Below are 21,068 nucleotides of genomic sequence, written 5' to 3' on the forward strand. Positions count from 1 at the left end.
TGCCTAGAAAACTAAAAGTCCTTAATTATGAGAGAGTTATCCAATCAGCCATCCTATGTTTTTAAATATGTTAGATGATGAACTAAATTTTTATTTGTTTTTCAAAGGTGTAAATCTGTCCCACAGGATAGTATCTTATCAAATTTATCTTGAATTTTACCTAATTTCATTTGGAGAAGAAGTGCTTCTGTATTTTAATGGCTCCCTCAAAACTTTCATGTGCCATTTGTCAATAGGCAATGGGATATTATTTTTCCTTAGATTCATACCTAAATACCAGTGGCAAATTGAGAGGGAAAGAGAGAGAGAGAGAGAGAGAGAAGTGATAAGCTATGTAAAAAATAACCATGAAGACAACTCTTTCTTGTGCTTCATTAACTCAATAAAAGTAAAAAATAAATAAAATCTAATGCTATTTCCTTTGGTTATTTCAGAACTTGAAAACAAAATGTATTCTTTAAATTTTACAATTATATTTATTTTATCCCCTGAAATGCAATCTCCTTAAATCCAGGGACCATGGTATACATGACCATGGTATACATAATAATGAAACTGAAGTATTTCTCTCCATCCAATTACTAAAGCTTCCCTGTAGGGAATACTGTCTATCAATCATACAAATGAGATACTTCATTATCACAGTCTGTTCCTATTCTCACAAGTTTGTTATCAGAATTATTCCCAAGCTTTATTGTCATCAATCTGTCAATTATATTCATTATTAACCCCAATGATCTAGCCAAACTAGTAAAATCTCATGAAACAATATAGGTATGCTTCCAGCCACACAAAAAAAAGTGGAGAAGGAGCAAGAAGAGGAGGGGAAGGAGGAGGAGGAGGAGGAAGAGGAGGAGGAGGACAACGACAACACAGGTGTAGCAAAAGTGAAAACTCAGTGTACTGCTTCCATTCTTTCTAGTGGGACAATTTCTCCTCATAACTTCCCTTTAGGACTATAGTTACATTAATCAATACCAATATTTCACCAGAATACTTCATTAAATTGACATTATAAAAATTCAACCTTTCTTTCTTACTTGCTTCTAATTTTCTATCATGCAAAATCATCAGTATATTCAGGTTGAAATTTTTACTTGCCAGTCCACTGGTTATAAAGAACTCTCCTGGGCTGGGATTGTGGCTCAGTGTAGAGCGCTCGCCTAGCACATGTAAGGTCCTGAGTTTGATCCTCAGCACCACATAAGAATAAATAAGTAAAATAAAGGTATTCTGTCCAACTACAACCAAAAAATAACTATAAAAAAGAACTTTCCATGTAGCCAGAGTTGTACACTGAAGGAGAGAAAAAACATCAGGAGTAGTTGTAAAAGTAGATGCACCATCAGCTAATGCAATTTCTTTATGCATGTGGTGTTAGAAAACTTGATTTCTTGAGTGCCATTTCTACTTGATGATAAGATTCCATTTTTGCATCTCAATTTACACTATGAAGAATGTGGTGGGATTCAGGTAATGATAAACAACAGATCACACAATCACTTGCTGTCAAAGCCTACACACATGAGCCAGTAGTGTTAGCGTATGCCTGTAACCCCCGCAGTTCCAGAAACTGAGGCGAGAGGATTGTGAGTTCCAAGTCAGCCTCAGCAACTTAGTGAGGCCCTACGCAATTCAGCATCAATATATTAGAATGAAAAGGATAATGTCTGGAAATGTTGTCATCATGACCTTAATCATTACTGACACTCATCTGCATTCCCCCATGTACTTCCTTCTGGCCAACTTGTCTTTTGTGGATATGTGGCTTTCTTCAAACACCACTCCAAAGATGATTGCAGACTTTCTCAGGGAGAAGAAGACCATTTCCTTTGCAGGCTGCATGTCTCAGATCTTCTTTTCCCATTTCATTGCTGGGCTTGAGATGGTGATACTTATGGTGCATCTACTTTCACAATTACTCCTGCAAATCTAAATCTAAATTAAATACATAAAAGGGCTGGGGTTGTGGATCAGTGGTTAAGTGTCCCTGAGTTCAATTCCTGATACCAAAAGAAAAAATATTAAAAAAAACTATATACTTTCTATCTACCAGAGCTCAATAGGATGATGACCACTGGTTTTTAAGAAAAATTATTAGGAGGTTTATGGCCCATTGTCTACTCCAAATTGCTTCCTTTTTTTCTGATTTTTTTGATCCAATGAGAATGTCTAAGACATACAAAATAATTTCCTTTTTTCTGATTATTGGATTCAGTGAGAATTACAACATTAATGTAGTTGATCAATATGCTTTCAAAATATCAAAATGTTCAATATTTCTGTAGAACATATCATTATTAATGTGAAATTTTTATGATATTTGAGTTATATCTAATATAATTATATATTTAATATAATGTTTAATATTATATTTTGTTAATGATTCAAATAAGAGATTTCTTAACTTGTACTTTCAAGTTTAGAAATACAAGTGTATGGATGTCTCCATGAGAAAATCACAAGATATTTTACTAGTCATTTTAATTTATCCTCACAAGAAAGCTCTCTTTGTATAATACCAAAAAGAATTATTTGGTAAAAGGAAAACACCAATGTTCCTAATACTTGGTTCCATATAAGTGGTGCAGATGATGATTGTGATTATTTTCTACATGATGAGTACCATGACTATTCAGATTAGAAAACAAAAGTTCCAAGGATTTTTTTTTTTTTTTTTTTTTTTTTTTTTTTAGTTTTTACCTCCTCATATCTTTTATGACTGTGTTATTCAGGTTATGTTCAAAGTAACACAGTGCATAGTATCTCAGTCTATTCAAAGGAGTAACAAAATTTAAAGTTAAAAACTTACTGGTAAAAGTAAGTAGATAGTTAAATTGAGAACACTTAAATAATGTTATAGTATTGTAAAAGCACCATTACACTTTGTATCACTTTAATGTGAAGGTAACACATTGCTAATCATCAGAAAGATGCAAATCTAAATGACAAAGAGATATCACCCCACTCCTGTTAAAATAACTATTATCAAAAAGAAAAAAAGGATAAACTGGTGGAGAAGATATGGAGAAATCTTTGTAAACTGTTAGTGGGGATGTAAGTTAGTATAGCCATTATGGAAAACAGTGTGATGGTGCCTCAAAAATTAAAAATGGAACTGTCACATCATTCAGTAAGCCTAATAACTGGTATATATTCAAAAAAAAGGAAATGAGTATGTCAAGAGGTGTCTATACACACACACAAACACACACACAAGTGCATTCGTACACACACACACACACACACACACACACACACATATTTATAGCGGCACTACTCACAATAGCCAAGAGATAAAATCAACTTGTGTCTATCAAACATAAATGTATAAAGAAAATATGTTACATATACACAATGGAATATCTTCCAGTTATAAAAAAAAGAAAAGAAATTTTATTGTTTACAACAACTTGGATAAACCTAGAGGATATTGTGTTTTGTCAAATAATCCAGGTATAGAAAGATTAATACTGCATGATATTACTCATATGCAGAATCTAAAAACATTGATCTCATACAAAGAGTAGAATTTTGGTTACCAGAGGCTAGGGAAGTTGGGTGAAAAAAAAGGGGTTTAAAAGATACTGGTAAAAGGACACCAAATTATAGGAGATTTCAATTTGAGATCAGTTGGCCAATATTTCTGAAGAATATATATGGAAATATCTTCAAAAAATACTAGCAAATTGAGTTTAACTACACATGGCCACCTTAAATCTATCCCTGAGATATAATGATGGTTCTGAATGTGCAAATTAACCAATGAACTACAGCACATTAACAAAATAACAGATGAAAATCATATTGCCATCTCAATAGGAAAATGCAAATCAGAAACATATCAGATATTGTCTCAACTGAGATACTGTCTTACTCAAATTAGAATTTCTACTATCTACAAAGACAAAAAAACAATGCTGGTGAGAATGCAGAGAAAGGAGAATTCTCATATGTTATTGCTGGGACTGAACATAAGTATAGCTATTATGGAGAACAGTATAGAAATTTCTCAAGAAACAAGATAGATAATTTGATGCAGCAATTCCATTACTGGGTATGTATCCAATAGAAAGAAAATCAGTACGTTGAAAAAATGTCTCTATTTCCATGTATATTGCAGTACTATTCACATTAGCCAAGAAATGTTGTCAGTTAGGGATCCATCAATAGATGAATGGACTTCAAAATGTGGTATTTATACAAAATGAATTATTATTCAACTCTAAGAAAGAATAAAGGCATTCTGTTATGTGAATTAAGTTATGCACAGAAAGACAAGCTCTGCATATTCTCACTTATATGTATAAACTTAAAAAACACAATCCCCTAAATGTAGAGAGTAGAACAGTGATTACCTGAGACTGGGAAGAATATTGGGGAGAAGGGAATGGAGCTGGGATGATTAATGGGTACAGGAGTGTGATTAGATAGTAGAAATAACTTCTAATCTCCTATAGCATGGTAGGGTAAATGGTTGACAATAATTAAATTCATATTTCAAAATAACTGAGATTTTGAAAGAAATAATAAATGTTTGAGATGATGAGTGTGCTAGTAATTGTGATCCCATAATTACAGATAGTAATCAATATCACACTATGCTGTATAAATATATAAACGTCTTATGTATTATTGAAGTATAAAATACATTTTGAAAAAAAGTGGAATTTTAAAAATTGTCCTCCACTTGATTGACCAACAAGTTACATTCATTTTACAAAATCTGCAGGTAATGGAAATATACTCTTTCTATTTTTTTATACCTTTATTTTATTTGTTTATTTTTATGTGGTGCTGAGGATTGAACCCAGCTTCTTAAAGGTAGTGAATCACTTGGAATAGAAACACTGATTGTAATTGTGATCATTTTTATTTCTCTTTAATTTAATTAAAAGGATTTCTGTTGTATGTGTTTTACTACTGAAGTATGATTTTTGTCAATTGTTTTTGAAAATGCAAGCATTTAACAAATTTCGAAGTTGCTTTTTATTTCTGGCTCATTCTGAATTTTATCAGAATTAATTTTATTTAATGCTACTTCTATATCTATTAAAACCTTTCTATATTTTTCTATTAATAAATAACCAAAATTATAGTCATATATGCTATTGAAAGTGGTAAAATGTTGGATAATATAAAAAATAAAGAAATAAATTCTATTTGATCATATTCTACTATTTAGAGATATTCTACAAGAGATATGAGTTAATGTATTTAGAACCATTTTAGCTCTGGTAATCATAGCTAATAGTTAAACTATTAAGGAATTATTAAATAAACTGTTACAAATCTGTAGGAAAGTAGTGCTATACTACAGAGCCATTAAAATGCAGATACTCCCTGACCCAACTTTGCCATGGTGTGAAAGTACACATACTGTGACTCTGTTTATCTCTTGCAGTACTCAATTAATTACATTAAATATTCGACATTTTATAATAGAACAGGCTTTTGTTGGATAATTTTACTCAAATATAGAGTTTATAAGAGTTCTGAGCACATTTGAATTAAGCTAGAGTAAGCTATGTTGAGTAGACTTGGCATATTGTGATTTTTTTACTTTGTTTTCAACTTTTGGTGGGTTTAATCGGGGTATAACCTCATCATAAGTTGAAGAATTATCTGTATATTAACAATATATTTAGATGCTTGGGAAATTTTCATAAATGTCTTTGTCATTAAAAAAAAACAGCTAATGAAAGCATCTCTCAAAGAGACAGTGGTCATCTTGTAGTGGTGTGAATACAAGGTAATTAACACCAAATGACTTAGAAATGAGTCTTTAATCAGGTTGAGCAGTACACTGGAATGTAACCTCTCTCTGATAACCTGCAAATTGAGGACATTTTTCCAAGTTGGGAAACAAGTCTCACTGCTAGAGTCACAATTTTCCCTTTTTCACCAGAAAAAAAAGAGTGCTTTTCTTCTACTAAAACCAAACTTACACCCAGCCAAATAATTTTACTGGATTCTATTTCTTTTTATATGCTATGTGAAAAATTCTTGAAAAAGAGTAAGAGGTAAGTAAAGATATTTGATATATTTCAGCATGGTGAATAAAGTGCTGAACATAATACCATGCTCCATAAAAATACTGTTGTAAGTTCCCTCTCTACAGAGCCACTCCCCAGAGATGACCAGTTCATATTTTACTGGTTCATTACCTTCTGCCTGGACAATGGGAGATCAGCATTCTCTTTTCAATTGTCAAGTTGCCTGCTGTCTTTTCAACTGACATTAGCAGACCCAAACACCTCATACTTAATTTATTAATCTCATAATGTTCTCCAAAAAGCCTCTACAGCAGTTCATGAGTTCCCACAGTAATGCTTGAAGCATGACTTTATTTCTCTGAGATCTGAGATCAGAATTTGAGCTCTGAAGTGGAAGATGGCATTCAATGATACAGGTGTCTATGATTCCTATCTTGTCTTTTCAGGTAAGGTATAATCCACCGGATTTCAGCCCTTCTTCCACTCTACTCTAGTTTTATGTTCTACCACATAGTATGTGAATTATAAGATAATCACTTCTTCCACATAAAAGCCATGGTTTTATCTCAGAGTTAAATTTGCTGAAGCTCTTCTCACATCACCTTTTGTATTCTACTATATGTGACAAGGGTTTGTACCCTAAATTTGGAAAGGCTCCTAAAATGAGTGTGGACATTTTTTCCTTTACTACAATATAACACAACATTGCATGAACCCCTTGACTTCCTGATAATTTTAGGGACTCATAGACAAGGACATTTTATTCACATTTTGATTGAAAATTTAGAGGAACACCCTTTGTGAACATAATGAATTTTACATATATTTGTAAATGATACATATTCGATTTCAGTATCTATCTTATTTTTTTTATCTCAACTGTAAAATTAATGAAGAATGACATCATATAGAATAGAGTTGAGATTTTATGAAGGACAATGTTATTACAGAACGTGGTTTGAGTTTTTTTGGTGAAATCTTTCAGATGATCAGTAGCTTTTTCTGCATTGAGATACTGATTGATATTAGTCCAATCTTTTAACATATTCTTTGTCTTTTAATTATAGTTTATAGAAACAGATTCTAGGCAGATGCTGTTTGAAATCTGGAGACAACAGAGTCACAGTTGAATGAAATATAAAACAAAAAAAATATGGAATGGTACAAACAAAACTATATATGACCCTTAGAGAAAGACCGATAAAGCAAATAGAAATATGTGGGCACAAGGATAGAGACATAACTTCAAACATATAAAAAGAAGTAGAGTGAATGAAAATTCAAAATCATCAGCAAATAGAATATTGAAATGTCAAGGGTTTGATTGACTGGCATTGAATTGCAGTCTGTTCTTCACTCATGGAGAGCATCAGTCTGTGTTATAAATGATTGCTTTGAAAATTGGATAAAATAATTAGTTCAGGAAAATTATTTCCACATACAAAAAGGGCTGGGGATGTGGTTTAGTGGTTAAATGCTCGTGGGTTTGATTCCTGATATGAAAAAAAATTGCTTTTCAAATTACAGAACTATTAAAAAAAACTTAAAAAACATCTACATTTCTGAGTTCCAGGGTTGGAATTAATAGACACATGGTGAATATTTTAAGAATGAGTCAATTTATTTTCATTTAACTTCCATGTCTCTATGCTATGCTAAAACTAAAATGAAGCAATATGATACAAATAGAATAATATTATTATTTTATTGGTTGGTTAATTTTCTGTATGTTAAAGTCTTAACATTCTGAAATATTGAATGGGGAATTTAAATTGGCATATGCTTTATCTCCAAAAGATTACGCTTCTAAAATTGCTATTTGTATATGAAACCCATTAATAATACTGCTAAAATTGGGAATGTCAATAAAAAAAATAATAAAGGAAAAATGAAAACAAACAAAAGGACTACATGAGACTCTTATCCAAGATACTTTTTGCTATGATGACTATGAATAGCATTTAATTATTCTTTAGAGGCTAAGATTTTTCTAGGAATGTTGTTATCCAATATTGATTTTAGGACATGCTTATAACTTAAAAACTCTCAAGGACACAACATAACTTGCATTTATGTGAGTTATTGCCAATAATATTTATTATTTGGAAATTAAACCTGGAGAATATTTGCTTATAAATTAATTTTAAAATAGCAGCAGTAATTAATTAGGCATATATAAAGACAAATGATGACTATTTTATGTAAAAGTGACTTCACCCAAATTACTGAGAAGAGTTTCAATTTACAACATTTTTGCCAATATCATTACTGTTTGTCTTAATACAATAAAGATTTTTGTATCATATCTACTTCTCTGGTTGGTCTCTTGTGATATCATGTATCCTGTAGCCTTGAAAACTCCAAATTAATAATAAAGAAAAAAATGCAAAATGGAAAACCAAATATTATCTTAACATTATTATAAAAATAATTTTGATGTAAAATAATAATAATTTTTATCTATTTTCCCTGAAAGATTCTCAAAGACCACTAACCATTCCTGGACCACACTTTGAAAACCAATTCTCTTTACTATCAGCATTGATTATTTACATTTTGCTATACAAACCAGATGAGAGTTGATCAATCACCCTCCATTCCAATTACAAAGTATTCAAGAGGTTGACAAAATATGATATATCTCACATATTCCTATTAATTTTATTTAGAGGGTTAAATGATGATGATGATATTATAAAGAATTCTAATTATTATTTGGGGAATAAATTAAGAGAATATATTAGCAAATTATATTTATGATTAGACCTGAAATGACATTGTGGGATTTCCCACTCTTTGAACTACAAATAGCAGACATGCCCATTTTTCTGGAAGAAATTTTTAGACTGAAATTTGTTTACCTATTCCTTCTTATTATCTTTGCAATGTATGAAGTTATGTGTTACCATAACCATATTTGTTAAAAATAATATTTTTACTTGTTATATAAAATAGTTTAAGAAAATATATTTTACCAATGAGATGAATGTCAAAATTCTATTAATCATTCAATATTTCTCACCTCAATTATTAATTAAATTACGGTTTGAAATATACAGAGAAAGAAAGCATTTAACCTAATACAACAAAGCTAAAATGAATTATCCTATGCATATATTTTAGTTCTATAGATACACTGAGATATTATCCTCAAATCAGTATGGGAGCAAGTATTCCTCTCACAAATAGAGCAAAGAATATTGAACATCAATCAATGTAATATCTTTGTATGTAACAAACAATGATTTTTCTCTTTAGTATATTTATTTTCTCCTTTCATTCACCACTGGACCTAAAATTGTATCTACTGTTTTGTATTGCTTTGTTTTGGTCAAAACCAACATATGGGTGGTAACTTCCTTTGGCTCCAGACCCTCTCTTCCTCTTTTCAATTTGGGTTTGGTGTGTCTAGGGTAGGACTATGAGTATCTGAAAATCATGTAAATATATCTGCATGAATAATCTGTTATTTTTGAAAGGAATACCAATGTGAACCCACTCAAGGAATCTGTCTTAAAAAGTCACATTATATAAGATCACTTCTCACATGGAAATCTTTTATCTTTGCAGCTTTAGGAACAAATAAAAATTTGAATGTAAATAATTGCTCCAGCTCTGTGAGTAAATTCATCCTCTTGGGCTTCCCTTACACCTGGAAGATTCAGATCCTCCTCTTTTCAATCTTTTCTGGAACATACATCTCAACCCTAATTGGAAACCTGTGCATTATCTGTGCTGTATGGTGGGACTATCGACTACAAACACCAATGTACATCCTGCTGGCCAACTTTTCCTTCCTGGAGATCTGTTTTATTAACTCTACTGTCCCCAATATGCTAGCCAATTTTCTCTCTGAGAATCATGACATCCCTTTCTCTGGATGCTTCCTCCAGTTTTATTTCTTCTTCTCCATGGGCACCACTGAGACTTTCTTCTTGTCTGTCATGGCCTTTGACAGGTACCTTGCAATATGCAAACCCCTGCACTATTCCACCATCATAACTGTTCAAAACTGCTTCAGAATGGGAGCTGGCTGCTGGGTGTGTGGCTTCTTGTACTTCCTCTTGCCTGTTTACCTAGTTTCTCAGCTCCCATTTTGTTGTGCAAATAAAATTGATCACTTTCTATGTGACCCAGGACCACTTATAAAGCTGTCCTGTGAACCAGCTCCTGGCACTGAAATTATCTGTGCCATCTATAACTCAGTCCTCATTTTCTCCACCTTCCTCTTCATTACCAGTTCCTACACCCTGGTGATCAGAGCTGTACTCAGAGTCCCTTCAGCAGAAGGCCAGAGAAAGGTTTTCTCCACATGTGGCTCCCATCTGGCTATAGTATCCCTCTTCTATGGCTCCCTCATGGTTGTGTATGTGAGCCCCACGGCAGGAAATCCAGCAGGGATGCAGAAAATTGTGACTTTGTTCTACTCCATGTTAACTCCACTCTTCAACCCCTTGATCTATAGTTTACGAAATAAAGAGATGAAAGAGGCCCTGAGAAAACTGTTCAGAATTGTGAAATTTCCACAGAGCCATGGCAAAGGTTATTAAAGAAGCTGTGTACCCAAATAAATAATTAGCACTTTGATTTTTTGTTTGTATTTACAGAACTAGAAAAATATCTTTATTGGGAATGGGAACATAATGAAGTTCAAAAACCTGTTTATAAAGTTAACTATATTCATTTGTTCATTTTATTAGATAAAAAATTAATAATAAAGTTCTTCCAAGTAAAAGACTATAGTCAATGGAAAATGATAACATCTTTCTGGCTTTCAGAGTTCATACTAGTTAATATTTTTCTCTCAAAAATTTCGGTTTTCTCAGATACACACACACACATGTAGACAATCATCCTGCATTTACATTTCTTCCTAAAAAATTTTTCTGAGTTGAAATTAATATATTATAAATTGGCATAGCAATTCTAGGGTAGTGTTTTTATTACAGAAGTTGTTGGATTTGCCTTCTTCCAATCTTCTGAAGAACACTAGTGACTCAAACTTTTAGCAGGAATTTTCCTCTTGCTGCAATCCCACCCTTTTTGTAATTGAATAACATTCAATTCAAAGACAATGGGACCACTTTTCTTTTCCCCTCACCTTTGATGGACATTTAATGAGTCTGCTTCAGTGATGTCATAAATAATGCATGAACAAGTTTTTTTGTGAATAGGAATATATGTTTTTACTTCATGAGAACATGTATTTAAGAATGAAATAACTAATTATATGTTAATTTTCTATGCAGCATTCTGAGGAATTGTCTGACCATTCTCAGAAAGACCATGACCAATTATTCCCCCAAAGCAATGTTCACAATGTACAGGAATTTCTGTTTCACTGTATTTTGCCAACACTACTTATCTTCTGTCTTTTTAACTTTTGCCATCTCAATCAGTGCAAAGTGGCATTTTATTGCGATTTTCATGGACATTTCCCTAATGACTGATGTGCTGATCCCTATTTTATGTATTTCTTGCAAAAAGGAAGAGTTCTCTTTGAAGAAATATTTTAAACTTCTGAGTCTCTTTCAATTTAGTCATCTTCTCATCATTGCAATTATGATATATCCACCTTCATAAGATGATATATATCTTGTCATAATTTTAGTAATGCATAACTTGATAAAAACTTCTCCCAAACTGGGGGCTATCTTTATATTCTAAATTATGTATTTTGAAGCTTTGTATTTTGTTGAAGTTCGACTAATCTGCTTAACTTTTATTTGTCAGATGTAATTTTGGTGTTACATTTAATAAAACAAGGTCTAACACAAGGTAACAGTGCTTCAATGAATATCGGCATGCAGATGTTTCTTCAAGACACTGACTTTATTTCATTTGGACATATAACCAGGAATGGGATTACTGAACAATATGGTACTTGTATTTTCAATTTTTTTCAGAAATTTCCAACTCATTTTCTAAAGTAGTTGTAATAATTTGCACCTCCATCAAAAATTTACAATGGTTCTCTTTGACACATCCTCAACAGCACTAGTTAACTTTAGTCTTCTTCTATTTACTGGAGCAAGAAAATATTTTATTGTGGTTTTATTTACGTTTTTCTTATGATTAGTAATGTTGAACCTTTCCTGATATACCTTTTGACAATTTGTATGTCTTTTCTTTACTGAGAAATGTCTATTTAGATCAATTGCCTACTTGTATAAATTTATTTAATTGGTGATTCTAAGGATTAAATCCAGGAACATCAAACTACAGATACTACAGAGCTACAATATCTATCCCCATTTTGTGTGTGTGTGTGTGTGTGTGTGTGTGTGTGTGTGTGTAACAGAGTCTCACTAAGTTGTCCAGGCTGTTCCTCAACTTCTGATTCTCATTGTCCTGACTCTTCTATCAAGTTGCTGAGATAACAGGCATGCCCCAAAGTTGCTGGCATATACTGCCCATTTCAAAGTCAACTTACTTGTTTTCTTTTATTTTTTTTCTGTTGAGTTTTTGAGTTCTTATGTATTATGGATATGGATCCTCATAGTCAGATGCATAGTTTACAAATAATATTTCCCATTCTGTATTTTGTCTCTTTATCTTTCTACTATCTTATTGTTTTTTTTAGTTTTTATTGTTGGTTGTTCAAAACATTACATAATTCTTGACATATCATATTTCACACTTTGATTCCAGTGGGTTATGAACTCCCATTTTTACCCCGTATACAGATTGCAGCATCACATCGGTTACACATCCACTGTTTTACATATTGCCATACTAGTGTCTGTTGTATTCTGCTGCCTTTCCTATCTTCTACTATCCACCCTCCCCTCCCCTGCCCTCCCCTCCCATCTTCTCTCTCTACCCCATCTACTGTAATTCATTTCTCCACCTTGTTTTTTCCCCTTTTCCCCTCACTTCCTCTTGTATGTAATTTTGTATAACCATGAGGGTCTCCTTCCATTTCCATGCAATTTCCCTTCTCTCTCCCTTTCCCTCCCACCTCTTGTCCCTGTTTAATGTTAATCTTCTTCTCATGCTCTTCCTCCCAACTCTGTTCTTCGTTACTCTCCTTATATCAAAGAAAACATTTGTCATTTATTTTTTAGGGATTGACTAGCTTCACTTAGCATAATCTGCTCTAATGCCATCCATTTCCCTGAAAATTCTATGATTTTGTAATTTTTTAATGCCGAGTAATACTCCATTGTGTGTAAATGTCACATTTTTTTATCCATTCGTCTATTGAAGGGCATCTAGGTTGGTTCCACAGTCTTGCTATTGTGAATTGTGCTGCTATGAGCATCGATTCAGCAGTGTCCCTGTAGCATGCTCTTTTTAGGTCTTTAGGGAATAGACCAAGAAGGGGAATAGCTGGGTCAAATGGTGGTTCCATTCCCAGCTTTCCAAGAAATATCCATACTGCTTTCCAAATTGGCTGCACCAATTTGTAGTCCCACCAGCAATGTGCAAGTGTACCCTTTTCCCCACATCCTCGCCAGCACTTGTTGTTGTTTGACTTCATAATGGCTGCCAATCTTACTGGAGTGAGATGGTATCTTAGGGTGGTTTTGATTTGCATTTCTCTGACTGCTAGAGATGGTGAGCATTTTTTCATGTACTTGTTGATTGATTGTATGTCCTCCTCTGAGAAGTGTCTGTTCAGGTCCTTGGCCCATTTGTTGATTGGGTTATTTGTTTTATTATTGTTTAATTTTTTGAGTTCTTTGTATACTCTGGATATTAGGGCTCTATCTGAAGTGTGAGGAGTAAAGATTTGTTCCCAGGATGCAGGCTCCCTATTTAACTCTCTTATTGTTTCTTTTGCTGAGAAAAAAACTTTTTAGTTTGAGTAAGTCCCATTTGTTGATTCTAGTTATTAACTGTTGTGCTATGGGTGTCCTATTGAGGAATTTGGAGCCCAACCCCACAGTATGTAGATCGTAGCCAACTTTTTCTTCTATCAGATGCCATGTCTCTGATTTGATATCAAGCTCCTTGATCCATTTTGAGTTAACTTTTGTGCATGGCGAGAGAAAGGGATTCAGTTTCATTTTGTTGCATATGGATTTCCAGTTTTCCCAGCACCATTTGTTGAAGATGCTATCCTTCCTCCATTTCATGCTTTTAGCCCCTTTATCAAATATAAGATAATTGTAGTTTTGTGGATTGGATTCTGTGTCCTCTACTCTGTACCATTGGCCCACCCACCTATTTTGGTACCAGTACCATGCTGTTTTTGTTACTATTGCTCTGTAGTATAGTTTGAAGTCTGGTATCGCTATACGGCCTGATTCACACTTCCTGCTTAGAATTGCTTTTGCTATTCTGGGTCTTTTGTTTTTCCATATGAATTTCATGATTGCTTTATCTATTTCCACAAGAAATGCCGTTGGGATTTTGATTGGCATCGCATTAAACCTGTAGAGAACTTTGGATAATATCGCCATTTTGATGATGTTAGTTCTGCCTATCCATGAACAGGGTACATTTTTCCATCTTCTGAGATCTTCTTCTATTTCTCTCCTTAGGGTTCTGTAGTTTTAATTGTATAAATCTTTCACCTCTTTTGTTAGGTTGATTCCCAAGTATCTTATTTTCTTTGAGGATATTGTGAATGGGGTGGTTTTCCTCATTTCCATTTCAGAAGTTTTGTTGCTGATATACAGGAATGCCTTTGATTTATGCGTGTTGATTTTATATCCTGCCACTTTGCTGAATTCATTTATTAACTCTAGCAGTTTCTTTGTAGACCCTTTTGGGTCTGTTAAATATATTATCATGTCATCCGCAAATAGTGATAATTTAAGTTCTTCTTTTCCTATTTTTATGCCTTTAATTTCTTTCGTCTGTCTAATTGCTCTGGTCAGTGTTTCGAAAACTATGTTGAACAGAAGTGGTGAGAGAGGGCATCCCTTCTTGTTCCAGACTTTAGAGGGAATGCCTTCAATTTTTCTCCATTCAGAATGATGCTAGCCTGAAGCTTAGCATAGATTGCTTTTACAATATTGAGGAGTGTTCCTGTTATCCCTAGAGTTTTTTTTTTTTTTTTAATTAATTTTTATTGTAGGTTGTTCAAAACATTACACAGTTCTTGATATATCATATTTCACACTTTGATTCAAGTGGGATATGCGCTCCCATTTCTACCCCATATACAGATTGCAGAATCACATCATTTGCACAGCAATTGATCCCTAGAGTTTTGAACATAAAGGGATACTGTACTTTGTCGAATGCTTTTTCTGCATCTATGGAGATGATCATTTGGTTCTTATCTTTAAGTCTATTAATGTGGTGAATAACATTTATTGATTTCCATATATTGAAACAGCCTTGCATCCCAGGGATGCACAATTTTTTTGATATGTTTTTGTATCCAATTCGCCAGAATTTTATTGAGGATTTTTGCATCTAGGTTCATTAGAGATATTGGTCTGTAGTTTTCTTTCTTTGAAGTGTCTTTGTCTGGTTTAGGAATCAGGGTGATGTTGGCCTTGTAGAATGAATTTGGAAGTTCTCCTTCTTTTTCTATTTCCTGAAATAGCTTGAAAAGTATTGGTATTAGTTCTTCTTTAAAGGTTTTGTAAAACTCAGCTGTATACCCATCCGGTCCTGGGCTTTTCTTGGTTGGTAGTCTTTTGATGGTTTCTTCTATTTCCTCAATTGATATTGGTCTGTTTAGTTGTCTATATTCTGCTGACTCAATCTGGGCAGATCACATGACTTAAGAAATTTATCGATGCCTTCACTATCTTCTATTTTATTGGAGTATAAGGATTCAAAATAATTTCTGATTATCTTCTGTATTTCTGTAGTGTCTGTTGTGATATTGCCTTTTTCATCCTGTATGCTAGTAATTTGAGTTCTCTCTCTTCTTCTCTTCGTTAGCATGGCTAAGGGTCTGTCGGTCTTATTTATTTTTTAAAAGAACCAACTTTTAGTTTTGTCAATTTTTTCAATTGTTTCTTTTGTTTCGATTTCATTAATTTCAGCTCTGATTTTAATTATTTCTTGCCTTCTACTTCTTTTGCTGTTGTTTTGCTCTTCTTTTTCTAGGATTTTGAGATGAAGTATGAGATCATTTATTTGTTGTTTTTTTTTTCTTTTTTCAAGGAATGAACTCCTAGCAATGAATTTTCCTCTTAGAACCGTTTTCAATGTGTCCCATAGATTCCAAAATGTTGTGTCTGTGTTTTCATTTATCTCTAAGAATTTTTTAATTTCCTCCTTGATGTCTTCTATAACCCATTGATCATTCAGTAACCTATTGTTCATTCTCCAAGTGATGCATGATTTTTCCTTCCTTCTTTTATCATTGATTTTCAGTTTCATTCCATTATGATCAGATAAGATGCATGGTATTATCTCTACTCCTTTATACTGTCTAAGAGTTGCCCTGTGACATAATATATGATCTATTTTTGAGAAGGATCCATGTGCTGCTGAGAAAAAAAGTGTAATTGCTTGATGTTGGGTGGTATATTCTATACATGTCAATTAAGTCTAGGTTATTAATTGTGTTATTGAGTTCTATAGTTTCTTTATTCAACTTTTGTTTGGAAGATCTGTCCAATGGTGAGAGAAGTGTGTTGAAGTCTCCCATAATTATTGTATGGTGGTCTATTAGACTCTTGAACTTGAGAAGAGTTTGTTTGATGAACATAGCTGCACCATTGTTTGGGGCATATATATTCATGATTGCATGTCTTGTTGGTGTATGATTCCCTTGAGCAGTATATAGTGTCCTTCTTTATCCCTTTTAATTAACTTTGGCTTGAAGTCTATTTTATTTCATATGAGTATGGACACCCCTGCTTGTTCCCGAAGTCCATATGAGTGATATGATTTTTCCCAACCTTTCACTTTCATTCTATGTATGTCTTTTCCTATCAATTATGTCTCCTGTAGGCAGCATATTGTTGGGTCTTTTTTTTTTTTTTTGATCAATTCTACTAGCCTGTGTCTCTTAATTGGTGAGTTTAAGCCATTAACATTTAGGGTTATTATTGAGATATGGATTGTTCTTCCAGCCATATTTGTTTATTTATGTTACTTAACATGGTTTGTTTTTCCTCTTTGATTATTTTTCCCCTTTACAGTACTACCTCATACTGTTGGTTTTCATTGTTATTTTCCATTTCCTCTTCCTGTAATGTTTTGCCAAGGATGTTTTGAAAAGATGGTTTTCTAGCTGCAAATTCTTTTAACTTTTGTTTATCGTGGAAGGTTTTAATTTCATCTTCCATCCTGAAGCTTAATTTCACTGGATGCATAATTCTTGATTAGAACCCATTTTCTTTCAGCATTTGAAATGTGTTGTTCCAGGATCTTCTAGCTTTCAGAGTCTGTGTTGAAAGATCAGCTGTTATCTTGATTGGTTTACCCCTAAATGTAATCTGCTTCCTTTCTCTTGTAGTTTTTAAAATTCTCTCCTTATTCTGTATGTTGGGCATCTTCATTATAATGTGTCTAGGTGTGGATCTCTTATGATTTTGCACATTCGACGTCCTGTAGTCTTCTAGGATTTGGGATTCTGTCTCATTCTTCAAGTCTGGGAAGTTTTCTCATATTATTTCGTTGAACAGATTGCTCATTCCTTTGGTTTGGAAATCGATACCTTCCTGTATCCCATTGACTCTTAAGTTTGGTCTCTTTATGTTATCCCATATTTCTTGAATGTTCTGCTCATGGTTTCTTAAGTCTTGCTGAGCTGTCTATGTTCTTTTCAAGTGGAAATACTTTGTCTTCATTGTCTGATCTTCTATCTTCTAGGTGTTCTACTCTGCTGGTAGTATTCTCATTTGAGTTTTTAAGTTGGTTTATTGCTTCCTGCATTTCTAGGATTTCTGTTTGTTTGTTTTTTATAACCTCTATCTCCCTGTATAGCTGATCTTTTGCTTCTTGGATTTGTTTATGTAATTCATTGTCGAAGTGATTTTTCATTGACTGATTTTGCTGTCTAATGTCTTCCTTGAGACTCCAGATCTCTGAAGCATGTATATCCTGAATTCCTTATATGACATCCCATCTGCTGCAGATATTACCTCTTCTAACATTGAGTTGACCTGCATTGCTTGTGGTCCTTTCTTTCCTTGTCTTTTCATACTGCTCGCATTTCTTTCTGCTTGGTGAAACTGTTGAATTTTCCCCCTATATATTTATATTGCTCTTGTATAGTTGCAAAGTCTCCCTCCCAGGCATAGGAGGCGCCTCTGCCCCTCCTCCAATTGGGGTGATGTGCCTACCATTCTGGTGGGCCACTGGGCCTGTTCATACAAACTCTATTTGACAAAAAATTTCATCAAAATTTCAATCAAATTGGCAAATAATTGATAAAATCTCCAAATGTGACTAAAAGTGTAGTTCATAAAAGAGAACAATAGAACCATTATCAAGAGCCCATTAAGTTTGGGGCCTACTACGAAACTCAGAGACTAAATGCAACCGCCTTGCTTTACAGATTATGAAACAGATCAAGGGGGAAAAAGAAGCCAGCTTTTTAAGCAAAGTTCATTCTCAGTCCTATTCTTCTCTTAACCTTAATCCTTATGAAGTGGATAGCTTTCAATCTTATTTCTCTTTCCTGTGTAATTAGTCATTGTACTTACTGAGTGTTCTGATGCATCACACACACACACACACACACACACACACACTGAATCATTCTCTGCCGCACAGTAGTAGTCTGCCCATGTTGTCTGTATTAATTGATTACTGTGAGATCCAGAGCTGAGTTTATGCACAGGGGCCATCCTCCACCATCACCAAGTCATAGTTGCTCTACATAAGTATGAAGACAGCTGCAATGCAGACAACATCTAATTGCAGGGATAGTTCAAAAAGGCTTATTCACACAATGCAATTGTACAAAGACAGGTGGGACATAACAGGGCAATTAAGGCAGAAGTCAAGACAGTTAAATGTGGAAGAATAGTCACTTGTAGTCATGCACCTTTCTTGCTCAATCTATTATAAGTGGCCCTTTTAGCATGTGACAGGGCCACTAAGACCCATAACATTCTTCCTTGCCTTTGCCACTCAAAGGACTTGCAAGCTTCCCCTGGACAGTAAGTTCCAGCTGCAGCAGGCCATGGACAGAGACAGTCATATCAGCAAACTTAATATTTTTCAGAAAGACTTTCCTGCAAAGTGAAGAGAATGGAAGTCTGCTCACAGGTGGTTGGATGTTCAAGAGGAAGAAGAGCAGCAGTATGGTGGGCTCCAGCCTCACCTCACACTGGCCAGCTTGGGTCTGCTGTCCCATGCTCCTTCTGCATCAGTGTGAAGAAGTTCACTTCTGTATCCGACAGGCTCCTGAGCTCTGCTGAATCCAGCCATCTGTAATCCAAACAACAAAGAAGTGGAGACAACCATGAGGGCTCTCTGAAGAGATCTGGGGAATTCTTAGGGGGAAATGTAGGATCTCTTTTTAAGATGAACTTCCTGGATCCATAGAGAGTAAGGCAAGAAACACAAAGCCAGATTATAATAACCAAATATTCAATAATATTTTAACATAGTGTCAGCAAAATAATTGGATGGGTTGGATTTTTTCTATAAATGTTGATTAAACTCAATGACTCATCTTCAAAAGGTATGTAGAAGTTCATTTTATCAAGACATTATCACATGGTTCCTAATAAACGTGTTTAATTTTCCATATCTTTTGAAAAAGGAGATAAAATTGCCTTTAAGTCCACAATACCACATCTTACTTGCATCTTTCTACCCTCAAATACCTGTATTTCAGAGAACTTTGTTTTTCCAAAACTAAGTTTACACATTCCAGAAACACAATGAATTGTTCCTTAAGGAACAATGGACTATAACATGTCATCTATAATATTTGGTGTCACACATCATAGATTTCTGGAGAATTAATGTAACAGCATTTGAATACTATTGCACTACTAATTCTACTTAATAAATAACAATTCTCTGATGTTTCTCTTTTGTGAATATGCACAGACTTATTCCTAAATATGCATTTAGTCCTCTGTCTATATCACATTTGTATATGAGAGAAAATATAGCAACTACAGAAAATTGTGTTTTGTTTTTTTAACGAGTCTATGGTAGCCATGTTGCCATGTGAAAGCCAGTGACATTTTTTACAAATAGAGAATTTACAATCCTAAAATTGAGTGGAACCACTAAAAGAATGTGGAATGAGGAAGTCAATATGTATTTTTTGGTAGATTATTTTTTTTCTTATACTTGACTTTTGATCCTATTTGCAAGAATAGTGATTCAGGATACCTTAAAATTTCAAGAAAATGTCAGTTAGTGGCAGCAACTTGCGGCTAGAGAGGACATAGGAATATAATCCTATGTGTCCAAAGAGGGAAAATTCATCTGAATAACACAAAAAGTAAATGTTGGATTTTCTTTTTTTTTATTGGTTGTTCAAAACATTACAAAGCTCTTGACATATCATATTTCATACATTAGATTCAAGTGGGTTATGAACTCCCATTTTTACCCCAAATACAGATTGCAGAATCACATGGGTTACACATCCACATTTTTACATAATGCCATATTAGTAACTGTTGTATTCTGCTACCTTTCCTATCCTCTACATTAAATACTCCCCTCCAATCCCATCTTCTCTCTCTACCCCATCTACTGTAATTCATTTCTCTCCTTGTTTTTTTCCCATTCCCCTCACAGCCTCTTATATGTAATTTTGTATAACAATGAGGGTCTCCTTCCATTTCCATGCAATTTCCCTTTTCTCTCCCTTTCCCTCCCACCTCATGTCTCTGTTTAATGTTAATCTTTTCCTCCTGCTCTTCCTCCCTGCTCTGTTCTTAGTTGCTCTCATTATATCAAAGAAGACATTTGACATTTGTTTTTTAGAGATTGGCTAGCTTCACTTAGCATAATCTGCTCTAATGCCATCCATTTCCCTGCAAATTCCATGATTTTGTCATTTTTTAGTGCTGTGTAATACTGCATTGTGTACAAATGCCACATTTTTTTATCCATTCATCTACTGAAGGGCATCTAGGTTGGTTTCACAGTCTAGCTATTGTGAATTGTGCTGACTTCCACCTCAATGAATAGCAAATGTAAGAACTAAAATCTCTGGACAATTCCCTTAATGTT

General features: G+C 33.9%; 1 protein-coding gene across 1 annotated transcript; it reads left to right on the forward strand.

Annotated features, from left to right (window-relative positions):
- Positions 1–6,393: 6,393 nt before the first annotated feature.
- Positions 6,394–10,546, forward strand: LOC143394709 (olfactory receptor 11H6-like). Its single transcript, XM_076849364.2, has 2 exons — positions 6,394–6,442; positions 9,567–10,546. The coding sequence occupies exons 1-2, from the start codon at positions 6,394–6,396 to the stop codon at positions 10,544–10,546; spliced, it is 1,029 nt and encodes a 342-aa protein (XP_076705479.2).
- Positions 10,547–21,068: the final 10,522 nt, after the last annotated feature.

This window comes from Callospermophilus lateralis, chromosome 3 (assembly GCF_048772815.1).
Source record: "Callospermophilus lateralis isolate mCalLat2 chromosome 3, mCalLat2.hap1, whole genome shotgun sequence".
Lineage (NCBI taxonomy): Eukaryota > Metazoa > Chordata > Mammalia > Rodentia > Sciuridae > Callospermophilus > Callospermophilus lateralis.

Excerpts from the sequence above, each read along its gene's own strand:
- LOC143394709 (XM_076849364.2), top strand. The coding sequence starts at position 6,394 with ATGGCATTCAATGATACAGGTGTCTATGATTCCTATCTTGTCTTTTCA. Across the intron at positions 6,443-9,566 it reads TTCCTATCTTGTCTTTTCAG|CTTTAGGAACAAATAAAAAT; the intron begins GTAAGGTATAAT and ends TTATCTTTGCAG.